At 53.7% G+C, this 16,843-nt stretch overlaps 6 protein-coding genes across 6 annotated transcripts; 4 read left to right on the top strand and 2 right to left on the bottom strand.

Moving 5' to 3' along the window:
• Positions 1-253: 253 nt before the first annotated feature.
• Positions 254-1,982, top strand: GCG54_00006212 (Mitochondrial oxaloacetate transport protein; the record flags this gene model as incomplete). Its single annotated transcript, XM_045406223.1, has 4 exons — positions 254-436; positions 842-1,052; positions 1,097-1,684; positions 1,744-1,982. The coding sequence occupies 4 exons, from the start codon at positions 254-256 to the stop codon at positions 1,980-1,982; spliced, it is 1,221 nt and encodes a 406-aa protein (XP_045265606.1).
• A 170-nt stretch (positions 1,983-2,152) lies between these two features.
• On the bottom strand, positions 2,153-3,401 carry GCG54_00006211 (Cytoplasmic tRNA 2-thiolation protein 2; the record flags this gene model as incomplete). The annotated part of the gene is made up of 2 exons (XM_045406222.1): positions 2,153-3,257; positions 3,319-3,401. 2 exons carry the CDS (start codon positions 3,399-3,401, stop codon positions 2,153-2,155), a joined length of 1,188 nt encoding a protein of 395 aa, XP_045265605.1.
• A 1,222-nt stretch (positions 3,402-4,623) lies between these two features.
• On the top strand, positions 4,624-5,837 carry GCG54_00006210 (uncharacterized protein; the record flags this gene model as incomplete). The annotated part of the gene is made up of 3 exons (XM_045406221.1): positions 4,624-4,854; positions 4,901-5,388; positions 5,441-5,837. 3 exons carry the CDS (start codon positions 4,624-4,626, stop codon positions 5,835-5,837), a joined length of 1,116 nt encoding a protein of 371 aa, XP_045265604.1.
• Positions 5,838-9,171: 3,334 nt separating this feature from the next.
• GCG54_00006209 (putative PH domain-containing protein PB16A4.02c) lies at positions 9,172-10,456 on the top strand (the record flags this gene model as incomplete). Its single annotated transcript, XM_045406220.1, has 2 exons — positions 9,172-9,390; positions 9,446-10,456. The coding sequence occupies 2 exons, from the start codon at positions 9,172-9,174 to the stop codon at positions 10,454-10,456; spliced, it is 1,230 nt and encodes a 409-aa protein (XP_045265603.1).
• A 1,717-nt stretch (positions 10,457-12,173) lies between these two features.
• On the top strand, positions 12,174-13,424 carry GCG54_00006208 (uncharacterized protein; the record flags this gene model as incomplete). The annotated part of the gene is made up of 1 exon (XM_045406219.1): positions 12,174-13,424. The coding sequence occupies one exon, from the start codon at positions 12,174-12,176 to the stop codon at positions 13,422-13,424; it is 1,251 nt and encodes a 416-aa protein (XP_045265602.1).
• A 182-nt stretch (positions 13,425-13,606) lies between these two features.
• On the bottom strand, positions 13,607-16,434 carry GCG54_00006207 (THO complex subunit 1; the record flags this gene model as incomplete). The annotated part of the gene is made up of 5 exons (XM_045406218.1): positions 13,607-14,056; positions 14,108-15,010; positions 15,069-15,224; positions 15,275-16,087; positions 16,147-16,434. The coding sequence occupies 5 exons, from the start codon at positions 16,432-16,434 to the stop codon at positions 13,607-13,609; spliced, it is 2,610 nt and encodes an 869-aa protein (XP_045265601.1).
• Positions 16,435-16,843: the final 409 nt, after the last annotated feature.

The raw sequence follows: 16,843 nt of genomic DNA, 5'->3' as shown, positions 1-16,843 counted from the left end.
CGGCTGCGGCTACGGCTACGAGGAAATTGGAAGCTCCAAGAGGTGGCGGGGCAAGGAGCTTCCAGGGTCTGTGAGGTCCTTGTTCTATAGGCACATACCTCGACTCAGTTCAGCCACGTCGTAACACCACACGGGGCCCGTGAAGCTAGCACAGAAGAAACCCCTAGCAAGATAGCAAGCCACACCAGGCCAGTTGTCCCACAGAGTGCAACGACCTGCGATGACGGCTGACTCTGCATTGCAAACTGCCTCAATGGCAATGGGCCAGCTAAAGCAACGCCCCCATTTACGCCAGGATCCGGGGTACCGGTTTAGGCCGCTGCTGTCCGCCAACCCTGCCAATTGGCAGCTCCGAACGCCGGGATCGGCAGTGGCTATCCACGGCCGTCGTCGCTGCAAGAAAAATTCCCATTTTCTCTTCCGCGCGCGGAGCTTAGTGAGATACCCTACCTGCGACCCCCAGCAGCCTGAGAGTCAATTCGTCCTGTCTGGTGCCAACCCGACCTGCCCACACCACCATCTTGCATCGCGACTTTGTTGACTCAAAAAGTGCGCGACAACCTGGTGTTGGGCTCTGGCTAGAAGGAGTGAATATGTAAGACCTGCTCGCCGCTTGACTGCCTCGTTTCTGCTTCTGCTGCGTTGTTTTGCTGTGCGTCAGCCTATCGTGGTAGATTTCCAGCTGTTACTTCGCGTTGCTAACCCGCATCGTTCCGTCTCCAGGTCCTAAGGTTCCGAACGGTGTCGCTCTTTTACTACAATTTACCGACAACCCCGATCGCCATTGCATATGCGATCAGCTTCACCTGCTTGATACCCTTTTATATTCTTATTCGCGCAGCAAGACCGGCACAATGTCGACAACCTTGGGGCAAGTTGCGGCCCGCAGACCGGCAATCCGCGAGATGGCGCAGCTAACCATCGAAACAGCGCCTTTATCGCCGGTGGCATTGCCGCCTGCGGTGCCGTGACGGCTACACATCCCTTTGAGACTGTCAAAATTCGGTTCGTCCCGGCCCTGCTTGCCCTCTCCCCAAGTTGGCGCTGCCGCAGTGCGCTGACCCCTCTTCGACGACATCTAGAATGCAGTTGCAAGGAGAATTGAAGGACAAGGTACATCAACCCCATCAGTACCGCGGACCTCTGCAGGGTGTATCCGTCATTGTCAGAAATGAGGGCGTTCGGGGCATCTACCGTGGTATCGGCTGCGCGTACGTCTACCAGGTCCTGCTAAACGGTTGCCGTCTGGGCTTTTACGAGCCCATGCGCCACGGCCTCGCCTCCTTGATCTACAACGATGGCAGTAAGCAGAGCTTGGGCATCAACATGTTCTGCGGCGCTGGATCGGGAATAATGGGAGCTGCTGCCGGTAGCCCCTTCTTCCTTGTAAAGACCCGGTTACAGAGTTTCTCTCCTTTCCTGCCCGTCGGCACACAGCACAAATACCGCAACGCTTGGAACGGCCTCAGTTCGATCTACCATAACGAGGGAGTTCGCGGTCTCTACCGCGGTGTTGGCGCCGCCATGATTAGAACCGGTTTCGGAAGCTCTGTCCAGCTGCCCACCTATTTCTTTGCCAAGAGGAGATTAGTCCGCCATCTGGGCATGGAAGAGGGCCTTCCTCTGCACCTTGCTAGCAGTACTGTCAGCGGTTTCGTTGTTTGCTGCGTAATGCATCCTCCTGGTATGCGACCGTTCGATGATGAATTGTATTGGATGAGGTTTACTGATGTTCACCGACAGACACCATCATGTCCCGCCTGTATAACCAGAACGGAAACCTGTACAAGGGAGTTTTTGACTGCCTGTCCAAGACCGTCCGCACCGAGGGACTGTTCGCCATTTACAAGGGATTCCTGCCTCACCTGGCCAGAATTCTCCCCCACACCATCTTGACCCTGACCTTGGCCGAGCAAACGAACAAGCTGATTAGGAAGCTCGAAGATCGCATCCTGCCTACGGCCGCCCTGCAAAACCCGTGATTGAAAACCGATCTTGTACTTACTGAATCAGCGTTTGCATATATGGAGTTCAAAAGAGCTGGATAGACTTGATGGACTCGTCATAGCCGGGGATGGCTGGGGTTCAGGAAAGCGGCAGGGAATAGGCCAAAGCTCTGAGAAGGGGACGTGGGGATGCCTCTCTGTTTGATCTACCCATATATAGACCGTTCGCACCCGTAACATAATCGTCCTGCAGTTCCCTTGAGCTTCACATCATCCGGATCCTCGCCAATCTCTCCCTTCCACCTGGCGTAGCCATGCTCGTCGAGATCCATTCCGCAGAGTGCACACGCATTACCGGCATTCTCTCGTATGAGCTTGCCAGTGGTGCGAACGACGTTGGCGACGACCGATGGATAACTTTCTTCCACCTCCTCGAAATACCGGGCCATGACGTCCTCGATGCTTAATTCTCTATGCGACACGATGGTGCTGCTACTCGAACCCGCGTCTTGAATCAGCTCCCTGATCGGTGGTTGGACGAGTCCAGTATACGTAGTCACTTCCCGCCTGAAAACATCTCTCAATGGGTAGTAGACAGGGAACGTCGTCTTCTGAGTTCCGCTGGCTGGCTGGCCTTCTTCCGACTGCTCCTTCGAGCGTGGAAACGTCGTGATGGGAACTTGTCCGTCATTCACTTGCAAGGGCACCGCAAAACCCCTCCCTTTCGCCGTCTCCGCCAGTGTCAGTTCGGCCAAGGCGGTTGTCGTGCAGCCAAGAAGCAGCGCGTGGCATTCCTTGTCGATGGCCAGCGACAGCAACAGATGCCGTACGAGCAGCCTCAAGATGTCCACCCTCGACGTCACAGATGGCAGCGCTTCGAGCATGGCTCTGACCTGCTGCGAGGGCTCGAGGTCCTTCTGCAGAGCCGGTAATACAGACCAGTCTATCGTATCTAGCCTGAGAGCGTCACTCAGTGGCACGCATTGCATGGACAGGTTGGGAAATCTTTCCTCGTACTTGTCCAGCAACTGGCTCGCAGGGGACTTTGCCGATGATTGCGAAGTGCCCGATAGGTCCGTGTCGATGTGGATGGCGTGCACCTCATAGGCGACGCGCAACTTTCTGTCATGGAGGCTCTGGAGATTCTTGTCCAATATCTGTACCATGGCCGCAGACGAATGCCCGAATGAGAGACCGAGGAGGTACTTTCCTTTGGCGTTTGGCTTGTTTCCGATCTTCTCCTTGGCCTCCTTCCATGGCTTGCCAAGAGCCTTTACCACTCGCTGAGCAATGTGTGCCTCATAGCAGGTTCTGAGAGAACAATCAGCACGGGACTTCCAGAATGTAGTGGTATTCAAATTTGATGGCTTACTCGCACAGCGGGTCCTTTCTCACCGTCAGAACCGTCGGTATCTTGCATCGCCGGCAAGGTCGTGGCTCAGTGTTTGCGCTCATACTTGCGAGTTTGGCTGCGACAGAGATTGGGTTTGGCCGCGTTCAGCAGCGAAGGAAAAAAAACTATCGGCCCGAAATAAGTGTATGACACAATAGTGTTCAAGCTCGCCTATTGCCGTGTGCTCTTGTTGCGTGCCGTTGCACACGCGACGGGATATTTTTGGCTGTTTAGTTGTGAGAAGAAAGATTATTTCACTTTTGGGTTCCGCCACTCAAAGTTGACTCACACAGTTTGCTGTGGGATTTTTTTTCTGGGCTAAGTTCTCAGAGTCCCAAGTGGCTTCTCACTTCACACCAGACCTGTGTTTGGATTTCATCAACAAATTGAGGCTACCAATAGCCAGATTAATTATTTCGCCTTTGCCTCTGCTATCCGTCATAAAATGCCCCTGGTTCATGGACATGACCATACCATCAATATATGCAAAACGCGGATGCAAGATCGCCACTTCAGACAGCGTCTTGCACAAACTAGACTTCTACTCACGACGAATATGTGAAGCGACAGAGGTCATGATGCAGCGTCCGCATCCTATCTGGAACCGACTCAAGGTTGTCGACGGGTCCCCAAAGTTTTATAGGCCCCATTTCGGGTTGAATCTCGACAAGTCAATGGCCCCGCCACCCTCGATCGCATGAAAGCTTAGCAGAAGAACCGCACACCGTGAGCCGCGAGCCCTTTCATGGCTTGTGGAAGTATAATTGGCATCGCCTTGCGTTGTCCTGTAACCATTACCCAGCTACGGTTTTTTTCAATTATGCCCCATTCGGGGATGCTTCCTTTTTGAATCGTCGCACATGGGCAGAAGGTGGTGTGTGTGTGTGTGTGTGTGTGTGTGTGTTTGTTTTCGCTCTATATTCTTCACTATTGCCCACCGGCCAGATTGTTTCCGGTTCGTAGGTAGCAGACGTAAGGTAGGTAGGAATAGATGTACTCGCCGTCTGACTCATTCGGCGGGAGGTGCAGGCTGCAACTTCCGTTCTCGGCAGGTTCAAACTCGGCAGGTTCAGGAGGCACAGAGTCCCTCGCGAAGACTTGTGTCGATTTCATTTGACTGTGTCTCGCTCGCCATCGACCAGAGGCGCGTCAAACCTCGGGCTGCAAAGTTCTCGCCTTCAATGAACTGTCGCATGAGAAACTCGCCCCGCTGGCTGCTGTCAACGACCACATCGACCTTCTTCTTCCCATGTTGTGAACATCAACTACGATCTGCTCTTTGCCATGGTTGCCGAAGATACATCTAAACGTATTCTGCAAGACATCAAGGCAGAATTGGCCAACACACCATACAACTTCGGTTCTGCTCGACTGCTCACTGGAGGAACAGCGAATTTCATCTACCAGGCGCGCCTAAATCAACCTCTTCCCGATGGGATGTCGGAAGTGGCCATCAAGCATGGCGAAGGCTTCGTCCGCCAAAGCCCAGACTTCAAGCTCACTACCTCCCGTTGCGTATGAAGCCCTCTCGTATTGTGCACTGCCTCTAACCGCTACTCAGCGCATCGAGGAGTCTTGTCTTAAGTATCTAGCGGCGTTTCCGCCGTACATAAACTCGAATGTCTCAGTTACCACACCGAAGTTATTCTACTTCAACAGAGACACCAACACGCAAGTGCAAGAGTACCAGCCAACCCCGCTCAGCCTCAAGCTCTACGCGATTGAGCACTTTGCACTCTTGGAACCCGCATTAGTAAGAGCTCAATGTCTTGAGATTGGTCTGGGAATTGGCCAATGGCTCCGACAATTTCACGACTGGAGCAACTCGCCGGCACAATCCAACCTGCGTGAGATTGCTTTGGCGAACAAGGAAATGCAGTCTATCAAGCATTGGGCCAACTACCAGCAGCTTCCGAACGCGATGAAAAGACACCCGACGGTGTTTCGTGGTTGTGGAGACATCTTCAATGCCATCGTGGGAAAGTCGACCGAGGAATTGATGGACCAGAAAAGTCTCCAGGTCATCCACGGGGACTTCTGGACGGGAAAGTGCGTGGCCTAGGTCAAACTTATCAGCAGCATGCACTAATACTCGCAATAGCATTCTCTTGCAAGGGGTACGGTGGGAATCGCGGCGTATGCATCTCTTTGTAGTAGACTGGGAGATGTTCCAGGTTGCCCTCACACCGTTGGATCTCGGTCAGATGATCGCAGAGCTTTATCAGCTGAAGCTGTACAAAAACCTGGATGCTGGCCTGTGGTTGATTGAAGGCTTCACCAAAGGCTATGGTGATGTTGATGACAGTTTCGCCTTCAGAACGTTGCTTCATGTCGGCGTGCATCTCATTGGTTTTGGAACCACTGTGCCCGATTGGGGTGATGCAGAGCAGGTAGAAAATGTAGCAGCAGTAGGACGGGAAGTTGTGTTAAGTGCTTGGGCGAAAAGTCGGCGGTGGTTCGACGACCACCCGCTTGGTTGCATTTTCTCTTCACCTTAAGGCAGCAGGGTCAGAGATGGACGTGTGGACTTGGGTGGTCGATGAAACGGAAGATGTAAAGGCCCTCCCTGTTCAAATGTCCAGTCTGCCGTGTCTTTCACGGTCGGACACACATGTAAGACCTGGATGAAAAAGAGAAGGACCGACATGAGACGGCAGCAGTCAAAAGAGAGGGTCGGCCTCGAAGGATCAGAGTCAAGTGAGAAATGAGCAGGATGGGAAGTGCGCTGTAGAAGCCAAGCCACGGACGCACGAGAGAACAACGGTCAGCCATCGGGCCGCACCGGGCTTAGGCACTAGCATCTGCCAAATCCCGGCATGATTGTAGTCGAAAGCCACGAAAGACCGGTGGCAAGCCACAGAACATGAGCTTATCTGAGCGTTTCACCGCTCTTCTGCGTTGTTTGTTTGCATTGTGGGATGCGGTAGGGAAACAGAGAGTAAGCGAGCGAGAACCTAGGCAGTGACGGGAGAGGTTGGTATGAGGAGAAGAAGAGTGGTTCCTCGTGTGCCGTGAAGCAGATAGAGGCGGGAGGCCGGGATGGCACAACATCACGATGTTTTGATGGCCGGGCCGTCCTCTCATACACTACATGGAGTAGTCTTGGCGAGGCGCAGGAGTGCCATAGCTCATGGGTGGTCGGATAAGGGCGCGGGCATGAGGCTCTCTGCTCGGGGGTAAGTGATTGATCATGACGGCGGCGGCACGACGTGGAGATTGAAAGTGCGCAGGCTGCCTAAGCGCGCGTTCGCGCGTGCTCGGGCCAAAGTCAGGCCGAGTCAAGGCGCTTAATCATGACGCCGGCTGTACAGTCGATTGACTGGAAGCGGCAAGCATCAGACATGTGAGAGCGCAAGGCGTGCCGAATCCGATGTTTAATCAGGGAGGGGTTTGGAAAGGTGGCTTACTGATGGACAGTGGCATATCATTGTCAAGGTTCCACGGCCTCTGTGCTCTCATCAACGGACGATGCAGGGCAACCCTTAGCACAAGACGCAAGACCCAGTTGAAAGGAATTCTGGAGAATGGAAGCATGTTCGGACCATCAGAAACAGCACCAATGCACGGAAAAGAACAAAGCACACAAATCTCGAGACTGTTCCTCTTCTGGCGGGGTGGGTGGGTTTAAGGACAAGATGGGACGGGCATGGCACTTGGGATACTTCAAACAGGGACTCCCGCGGACTGGCGGGTCTCGGGGTCATCGATGGTTAAATTCGTTCTCCATGAGACAGAGTCCCCCCTTTTCCTCTTCCCAAAGGGTCTGGGTTCGGGGGGGAAGGACGATCCCAACCGATTTGTCCAAGAGACTCGAATGTGAAACGGGGCGGTGCTTGTCGCTCAGTGCCTCACAGTTTTCTTGGCTTCTTCTTTGCGCGTTCCACGGCCCTGAGCGGCAGGAGGTGGTGGTCGGTCAGTCTATTAGTCGTGCGACTTGGTTCTTGAAGAACATATCAGAGCAATATCAGCAAGAAAAAAAGAAAAAAAAACTCTTGGACACTTTGACCCGCCCAGCGGCCCCCCCCTGGAGCTAGGCCATTCCACAGCATACTGCAGTGTCCCAACCACCCGACGACCCTTTCCCGGCCCCAAGGCCTGTCACCTTGAATCTTCTTTTCTGTTTGAATCCGGTGTCAACCAGTCATGGTCGAGCTAGGACAACTACCCCTCGCAGGTCCATGTCGAAGCAGTGGGTTGTTAAATGAAGAGTGGCCCTCAAGAGTAATGCAGGCGCCGCCGTCTTCATCTCATCAATGCCAAGTACGTCTTCGTGGCCACAGTCCATCCAGTCAGCGAATACCTACACTAGTGTACATTGCATTGAGGAGGCTGGCTCCACGGCCTAATTTTATCACTCACCACTGCAACTACCTTACCTACCTACCTTAGGTACCTTATGGAAGTACGTACACTTTTCACAGGCGGGCCTTCTTCAGATGGCGGCACTCCAGTGAACGAACCCCGTCCTTGGAACCTGCTCTGCCGTGCCTAGGTAGGTGCCCTCCATCCATCTCCCTCTGCGCTCTGCCTGCGACATCGCTGTGCCGATCAGCGCCCCCGTCAAAGCTTAACTCGGGGGTGCCGCCTTTCATCCTTCGTACCTACCTACCATATAGGGTGCCTACCTTAAGGTAACGTAAGGTAAGGTTCCTGACACAGGTACCTCGACAGAGGTATCTTTTGTTTCTTTGGTTATGCTCACACGCGAGCAACAAGAAGGAGGTCATCGTCACTGCCCGTTGCTCTCGCTTTTTGGCTCCCGTCACCCGTAGAGAGGGCCCGCAGCATCCGCCATGCCCTTTCTTTCTCACTGTAATAGAGCCAGCTAGCCCTGACCTCATCGTTACTTTCCACCACGGCCCATCTGTTTTATTAGCTTTCCCTTTCCACTAGAACTTCATTTTCGGACATATTGTCCATGCCCAACACAACGCCATCCATTCCCACAACACGCCCGAGTCCTCTACAACACTAAAACGCAGACGCTTGCCGGGGGCATAAATCTCCGGGCACGCACACTCACACACACCGCATCTTACCAAGTACCTGATTACCTCCTCAGGGTTGGAAGGTACTCACATACCACTGCACCCGCATCCGCACAAATCCCTTGCTGTCTTTTGCCATTGCCCATCGCACCCGTCTAAAACTCGAGATTCGTCTCCTTTTCTTGGCATCCCAAGTTTCACCACTCAAATACTTCTTCGCTCACAGTCCCCTTCCCCTTTCCGCCGTCACCATCCGTGCTAGGAACAAACAACTTCTCCTCATTCACTCTCTCGCCCACACGATATTCTCCCACTTCCCCTCCTCTCAACAAACACTGTGCGCAGCCTGTCTTGTCTCGTCCCGTCTTGCCTACGATCGTTTCCCATCCCACGTGTGCCCAAACACCTGCTGCATTCGCCTTTCGTTTTTTTTTTAAGATAGAGGCAAGGGCAGCTTAGACATCCAGACACGGTCCCTGGTTCCAGTCGTATGCTACCCTACGCTGCGGTAGGAGCATCCCCCGAATAGTAAAGCCACCGACACGCGACTCCCACTCGATATATCCACTTCCAGCCACCCCAACTTTTACCTCGCCCACCATCGAGATACCGACTTCGGGTACCTTACGGTACGGATCACCTCACGGAACACCTGGCCCGCCGCCCGGTTTTTCCTGATTTTGTCCGAGTTGTGGAACGAACGCCCATCTCCCGCTCTTCTCATCCATCTGTCCGTCGTGTTTGTACGCCCGAACACCGAATGGTTCAACTATTGATGCGCGACTACACGCGATTGCCAACCCGCTTATAACTACGATCGCTCGACACGAATTGAATTGTCGCAATGGCAATGGCGCAAACACAAGTCCACACACTCCCTACGCCTATCATCGACGTCTCCATACCCCCTTCTTCCATATCTCTCCCGAATGACCCCAATTCGCGGGTGCGCAGTCGTCTCGCGCTGGACACTTATTCTTCGCCCGTGAACCAGAACGGCAGCTTCGAGTTTGACCGCGTCGTCAAAAGCGGTTACCTGCAGAAACGCACCCAGAAGACAAAGGTTTGTCCCAATGCCACCGCAACACGACGTGCGACACCTCTGACTGTTTCCCTAGGCCTGGAAGTCAATCTACCTTGTTCTGCGTCCTACCTCACTCTCCATCTACAGATCCGATAAGGAGGACAAGCTGCGACACAAGCTATACCTCGCCGATTTGACGGCTGTTGCGCTTTTGAAAGATCCCAAAAACAAGAGAAAGAACGTTTTTGGCATATTCTCCCCGGCTAAAAACTACCACCTCCAGGCTAGCAGTGGCAATGATGCAGAGGAATGGGTAGAACTGATCAGGAATCATGCGCGTATTGAAGAAGAGGATGGTGAACTCCTGCTTGCTAGTCCCATTGGTGGTCGCCGACAATCCTACATGGCAGCACCAAGTAGCTCCGGGCAGGGTGCGGAGACTACCAGACCCGAGAGGCTGGCATCAAGCTCACCAGAACCATTGGAGCCCCCAGTACCACGATTTGTCGGCTCGGACCGTCGCCGCCCTTCGCAGATGGCGGATTCGGCAGGCTACTCTGGCAACGAGTTGGCGTCACACTCCGATTTCTCTGATAACGACATTCAACGCATTCAAGGCATGTCTATCGAGGATTTGGCGGTGCAGTCTCCAGGCGACGGCGAAGGTCTGACATCCCGGCCCAGCCTCGGGAATCGTAACGCGAGCCAGGTCAGTGGCCTCAACTTCGACCAAGACCCGGATCGCGTCATTTGGCAAGGCTGGCTCTGGTTCCTCCGCAGCAAGGGCGGCGTCAGGCAGTGGAAGAACCTCTGGGGTGTATTGCGGCCGCGAAATTTTATTCTCTACAAGGACGAATCCGAGTACACGGCCCAGTTCATCAGGCCAATGTCAGCGATAGTCAACGTAGTCGACATCGACCCCGTGAGCAAGTCAAAAACGCACTGCCTCCAGCTCATCACCGAGGAGAAGAGTTACCGATTCTGCGCTCACGACGAGGAATCGCTGATTCACTGCCTGGGCGCCTTCAAGAGCCTCTTCGCAAAGAGGAGAGAGCTTGAGGTTCGTGCCGCAGCTTCAGAACCACTGCCGACGTCTGCGGCATGAGCCAGCATTGGCGAATCCAGAGTTTTCTTTTCCGAGCGGGCGTTTTGCGTTGCATCATTCTTATCCACGACGCATGAAGTTACGATGTATATGGGGCTTCACGGAGTCTAGGAAAATATTGTTTTTGGGAGGAAACCTCATCCTGCTGTGCTGAGGGAACACCACTGACGGCGAAGGGACTCAATACCGATGCGTTTCCTTTGGGGCACGAGGAGACTGTCGATGCATCCCCTTCTACCATTGAACATATTAGTATGTTAAGTATACCAAGTTTACTGCGGTGGCCGGTAGCTGCCGACCGTCTTCCATGAGGAAACGGATGATGAATAATGATAAAATAAACACTTCAGAAACCATGCTTGGTTTTCACCCTGCCGTTGAAGGGGGTTTTGTGAAATCGGGCGCAGTTGCGTACTTGTTGATCGCCAAGAGACGACTCTAATTTCTCACCTTGTACCTTGGTCACTTGATGATCTAGTTACCTATTGAAGACGGGGAATTATCCAGCCAGAGCCAAACTTCATCGATCCAGCGTAGCACGTCCAGGAACCACCAATGATGTTCAGGAAGTATCGTCAACTGGATAAGTCACTAAGAGCCGGCCCAAGAGTGGCACGCGCGAGAATCTCCATCAAGGGTAGCCATCAGTGGGATGAAGGCCTGTGGCGAATGAAAGGGCGCGGGGGGCCCAGGCCGGCCAGCAGCGCAGCACAGCTCGGTCGGGTGACGTGGGCTCTCCTTCTTTGGACGGTCCAATCGTGCGGTGGCCCGGGCGCAGCCACCGCGACCTTCCTCTTGTTCGTCCGTGGTGGCTGCCACCTCCACACCAACCCTCCGTGTTTACCCACCTTCGTTCATGCCGTCCCTGGGCGAGACATCCAATCACACGCTGTGACGGCCATGTGTCCAGCAGAGAGCTCCACTGCCACTTGCGGGCAAGACCTTGACGAGTGTCGAGGCACAACCGTCTTCTCGTTTCTCGTTCGCTGCCATGTTGAACTTATCAACGTCCAACTCTTGATTGTCCCTGACTACAGCCTGCCTGAGTGAGGGATACGACCCTGCAGCTCAAATCAGCTTTCATCCGAGCCCACCTGCTCTAAGGACTGACAGGTCGAATTCCCCATGCGAACGAGTCCACGGTCTGGAGGCGAACGTGGATGATGGCTGGCTGCCTCTATTCGTCTTCGTCTGGCCGGAGTTGCGGTCTCTGAGGTGAGTCTGGGAAGGTGAGAACGGTCGCGTGCTGTTCGCTCTATGTGCTTGGCTCTAGTGACTATTTCTCACCAACAACCCCTGTTCATGTGCTCCGTGGTGGACTGGCCCCAGAGTTGCGGCCCGGCTGGAAGCTCTTGTCTCTGGAAACTCTCAGCTGCCAATTCTGGAGTTGGGAAGAACGTCCTCGTGGTTCGATAATACCTGTTGTAAGCCAGGCAAGACCTTCTTCAGCAGCTCCAGTGGATGCCTGAGTCTCGACTAATAATCCTTCGTTCAACCCCCTTCCCCCATCACTCACTTGAATCCGTCTCTTTTCAACACCTGTGTTTGTATTACATGCTTTGTTCTCCATACGCCTAGGCTGCATCCGTGGCTTTAAGTTTCGAAACCTGTATTGTTATATCTCCCGAGTATCCTGGCTAGAGGTCGTATCACTGGCAAGCCCGTTGGGTCTTGTATTGAGCCCAATCGCGGGGTCACCCGCGAACTTCTCGCAAAGATGAGGCTCCTACCTCAGGCATGGGCCTTGAGCTGGATCGTCATTCCCGTCCTCGCTCAAAAGCCGCAGACACCTCTCTTCTCAACACATCGCTGGATCACGGACTCCGCCAACAAACGCGTCAAGCTTCGCTGCATCAACTGGGCGGGCCACATGGAGGTCAACCTTCCAGAGGGCCTACACAAGCAGTCTATCGACTATCTGGCTGATTGGATAAAGCAAGAGGGGTTCAACTGCGTCCGTCTCACCTTCTCAACTGACCACGCCTTAAACCCGGGTGTCGGGGTCCGGGATTCCTTCACGAATGGTGCCAAGGCAGCAGGCGTCGCGGAGGCAGACCTCCTGAAGCTCTACGACCAAGCGGTTCAAAAGAACCCCTTCCTTGCTGAGTTGAACATCACGCAGCGTGATGTGTTTGCACGCGTCATTGACGTCCTCTGGGAGCGAGACATCATGACGATCCTCGACAACCACGTCAGCAAAGCAAGCTGGTGCTGTAACCTCGACGACGGAAACGGGTGGTGGAAGGACGCCAGGTTCTACTGGGCCGCCAACAGTCGCTACTTTGACACGGACGAGTGGCTCGCGGGATTGCAGCGAGTATCGATGTGGGCTTCCACGAGACCGGGTGTCGTCGCCATGTCGATTCGCAACGAGCTCCGCGCGACATGGACCCAGATCCCCTTTGCCGCCGACCAGTGGTACGGTTACGTGACCCGCGGGGCCAAGACGGTTCATGAGGCGAATGCGGACGTGCTCGTTATCATCGGCGGCCTCAACTCGGCCACCGATTTCTCACCCCTGCGTACGAAGACGCTAGACACGTCGGCTTGGAAGGAGAAGAACGTCTGGGAGGCGCACAGCTACAGCTTCACCATAACGACGCCCAATTTCGGTGACTGCAATGTCGAGCGCACAGAGTACGGCGCCCTGTTTGGGTTTGTGCTGGAGCAGGGTGAAGGCTACACCGGCCCGCTGTTCTTGTCCGAGTTTGGCGTGGGCATGAGTGGCGGCCCAGAGGACGGGTTATCGGCCGAAGACCACACCTATTTGACCTGCCTTATTGGGTATCTGGAGGGGAACGATGCGGACTGGGCACTGTGGGCGATTCAGGGGACATACTACGTGCGGAACAAAGTCGTCGATTTCAACGAGACGTGGGGGGCGATGGACAGTGATTGGAAGGGATGGAGAAACCCACTAGTCAAAGGCTTGTTGGGCAATATCTTTTCCGTGACACAGGGCCCGTAGAATAGTTTCTGGGCGAATGACAGGAATGGCAGGAATCGAAGCGTCTCATGACAGGTTTATGCACACAGCCACGAGGCTCCTGATGGTTCCCCTGTTATCTTTAATACTTGTCTCGCCACTTGCCATGCTGCAACCTCAGTCACGAGTATCTATCATTTACAACCACTTGAGAGCGGGGTACTCTATGATGCCGCCTCCTTCACTTCCTCAGACTGGTCGGCTTTTCCCTCCACCTCGGCCTCCTTATATTGCGCAGGCTCTTCGGCTTGCGGTACATCAGACGGTGCATCAGCCATGGGTGCATCGGTGTCAGCCTCGGCCGCCTCGTCCGCCGCAGGCTTAACTCTATCACCAGCTTGGCCGTTAGCATGATTTTCCTCTTGCGTGCTGTAGATGTGACCCTCAAAACTCCTGAAGGTTGATTCAAGATCCTCATTCGTCAGAACCAAGTCGAAGCCCTCTTTGATATTTGACTCCGTGTCAAAATAGGGGGCAGATTTGGAGAGGATGTTTTGCACATCGTCTTTGTGCTTGCCTGATTTCTTCAACCGCTCTTCCAAAACCTCCTTACTAGGTGGTAGCAAGAGAACAAACCGAGCTGCGAAGCCAAGGTCCCGGACCTGTTGGACAGCCTGTGAAACGATTAGAAACGTTCGACGACGAGGATGGCGATGACGTTTTACCTCGCTATCCATGTACATTATCGGGACCTTTCCTCCCTCGATAACAGTCTCTACGGCCTTCCGGCTCGTACCATAGTCCACATCATCGACAGTTGTAAACTCCAGCAACGCATCGCCGTCTCTCATCATGTTGAAGGCCTGCGCGTCCACAAAGTGAAAGTGTTGGCCTCCTACCTCGCCTTCTCGCGCTTTTCTGGTGGTGTGACGAGGCACTCGTGTAAATACTCCAGGACGCTTCTCAGCTAATAGGCTAAAGACAGATGTCATGCCAGCTCCTGATGGCCCTGATATGATGATGGGCCGCTTGTCTGCTGGAATTTCGTCGCTATTCGGGGCCTCTTCCGCAGCTATGTCGGCCTCATCTGCGTCAACCGGCTCCTCGAATATAGCATCGATCTTGTCTGGGTCATCAATGTTGTCAAACAAAGTTAGCCTGGTCTTGCTTGCTATTCTGAGAGCTCGCCAACTCTTGCTAGCTTTGCTCTCGACGGCAGCGGCCTTTGTTTGGTTGTTCGTGGGCATCTCGATCTCGAAGTCATCGTCAGCTATCTTCCTTTTGAACCCCTCCAGCTCCGGCAAGCTGTATCTCTCCTCGGTCTTGAGTTTCTGCATTGCCGTCTCCTCATTGCCCTCTTCGAGGAAGCCAAGGGGCAAAGAACCCATTGGCATGGATCTTAGACGCTTCTTCGTAGCCGTGCGCTGTGCGCTTTTCTTCGCCTCGAGAAATGTCTCAGGAGACACTGGCGGCAGCTCTATTGATGGGCAGTTCTCTGATTTCCACCGAATCCAATTCTTATCTCTAGCGAGGACAGTCTCAACAACACGGCTGAAGTACGGGCCGTCAGTCCCATGCTTGAGGTACTTATCGACGATGACCCTCTTCATCTCCGTCGCCCATTTCGTCTGCCACGCGTTAGTAGCTTTCCTGAGCCTCGGATTCAGGTAACCAAGAGTTACTGACATCTTCGTCGCTGAGAATCTGGCCCACGTAGATGACCGACTTATTCTGCGCATTGCCGGCTAGTTTCTCCTTCACTTTGCTAGACAAGGATAGAAGGAAGTCCATGACGATCAGAGACTGAACGAGGATATGTCTTCTAAACGATATATCGCTCATCTGCGAAGCAATCAGCACGATTTCTTCCCCATCGAAGTGCCGAAACATACCTCTAGCTCGAATAGATCCCGACTGGTCAGGTACTTTGGGTTGTATGAGTTTGCCAGGTCACCCTCTTCTGCGTCTTCTCGTTTCCGCTTCAAGCTTCGCTGGGCCTCATCTATTGCCTTGGGCGGTCTTTGGCCCTGCTCCGCTTGAATCGCTCGGAAGGAGTTCATGGTCGCCTCCAAGCCGCGCTTGAAACCTGCCAGGTTTTCTGGTTCAAACAGCTTCTTTGGTTGGCTGAATGTCTCTTGGAGAGACCAGAAAAGAGGGTACAGCACATCTGGGTCGAGTGGCTGATCGGCTTGGACTGGTTTTTTGGCATCAAACGAGACAGCCTTCGTCTGGGATTTCGCGTCCACATCGGCAACCTCCTTGGGCTGGTCCACGTCCATCAGATCGGCAGCGTCGTCGTCCTTGACGCCGAGGTCATCGTAAACGGTCACGTTCTCAACATGGTATTCGCCTCGCAAGTTTACGGAGCTTTTGTCGCCAAGAGGAAAGCTCTGAAACATGAAGATAAACACCCGTCCGCAAAATGCCGTGTCCTCTGCGCGAGAAAGACGGCGCAGAAGCTCATTACAGCTGCGCAGAATGACCAATTGTTTTTGCTTGAAATGCTTGACAGTGATCCTTTCTCGCCTCGATTCGAGGAAATCAAATATCTTCCGGCATCCGGCAATAGTTTGGCTGTCCAACAGCTCCTCCACCAACCAGAACAATAACGCGGGATCGCATTTCTCTTCGTCGGAAAGTATGATGAGCAAATCAAAAAGGTTCCAGACCTTGACGAAATCCGGAGATTCGATCGGTGTTGTAGCCTGTCGGCAACGGCCGCTCGTTAGCTTTGATTCCAGGATTGCTTATGAAGTTGATGTACAATTAGGTTGCTGAACATGTCCCGCACAGCAGTCTCAATTATAGCGAATTGCTGCGCCTTGCTCTGGGCGCTGGTAGCGGGTGCGCCTTCCTCTCCGGCAGGCTGCGAGACCTCCAGCACATAGCCAAGCTGGTTGTCAAGATCGCCAAAGTCTGCTTTGTGCAGTGCGGGTTCGATTGCGGGTGTGGACTTGACCTCCGTTGACTGGGTCAATAGACTTTCCAGCAGTTTTGCAAAGGAAACAACTCCAGACATCTCGTGTCGGTGCGACGCAACGGCGGCCGGCATTTCGAGATTCGCGTGGCAGATAGTGGTCGGATCAGAAGCTGCGGATGAAAGCGATGGCGCGTGCCATTCGCAAGGAAGCACCACCTGGATGTGATCTTCCTAGGTTCGTGTGGATATGGGTGGTGGAAAATGTTGGTGTGTGTACGTTAGTTGACAGTGGTGATGTTTGCGCAAGGCTGAGAAGTGAAAGAGCTAGACACCTTCAGCGTTCGATTGTTCATAGCACAGGTAGTAGGTATCACAGTGGAAACAAACACACGGTGCAGTGAAGCAAAGACGCTAATCGCCCGTCGCGGTACCGTGCGCGTATCATCCATCCACTAAAGTTGGGGCTCTGCAAGGTAGGCAGGCACATCTAACGGAACTTTCCAACTGGCCTTGCCCAGCAGGTACTTTTAGGTACCTCCAG

Source organism: Colletotrichum gloeosporioides (assembly GCF_011800055.1).
Source record: "Colletotrichum gloeosporioides strain Lc1 chromosome Unknown consensus_36, whole genome shotgun sequence".
NCBI classification, from domain to species: domain Eukaryota; kingdom Fungi; phylum Ascomycota; class Sordariomycetes; order Glomerellales; family Glomerellaceae; genus Colletotrichum; species Colletotrichum gloeosporioides.
Note: the sequence above shows the minus strand (reverse complement) of the source record. Positions and strands in the feature narration are given on the sequence as shown.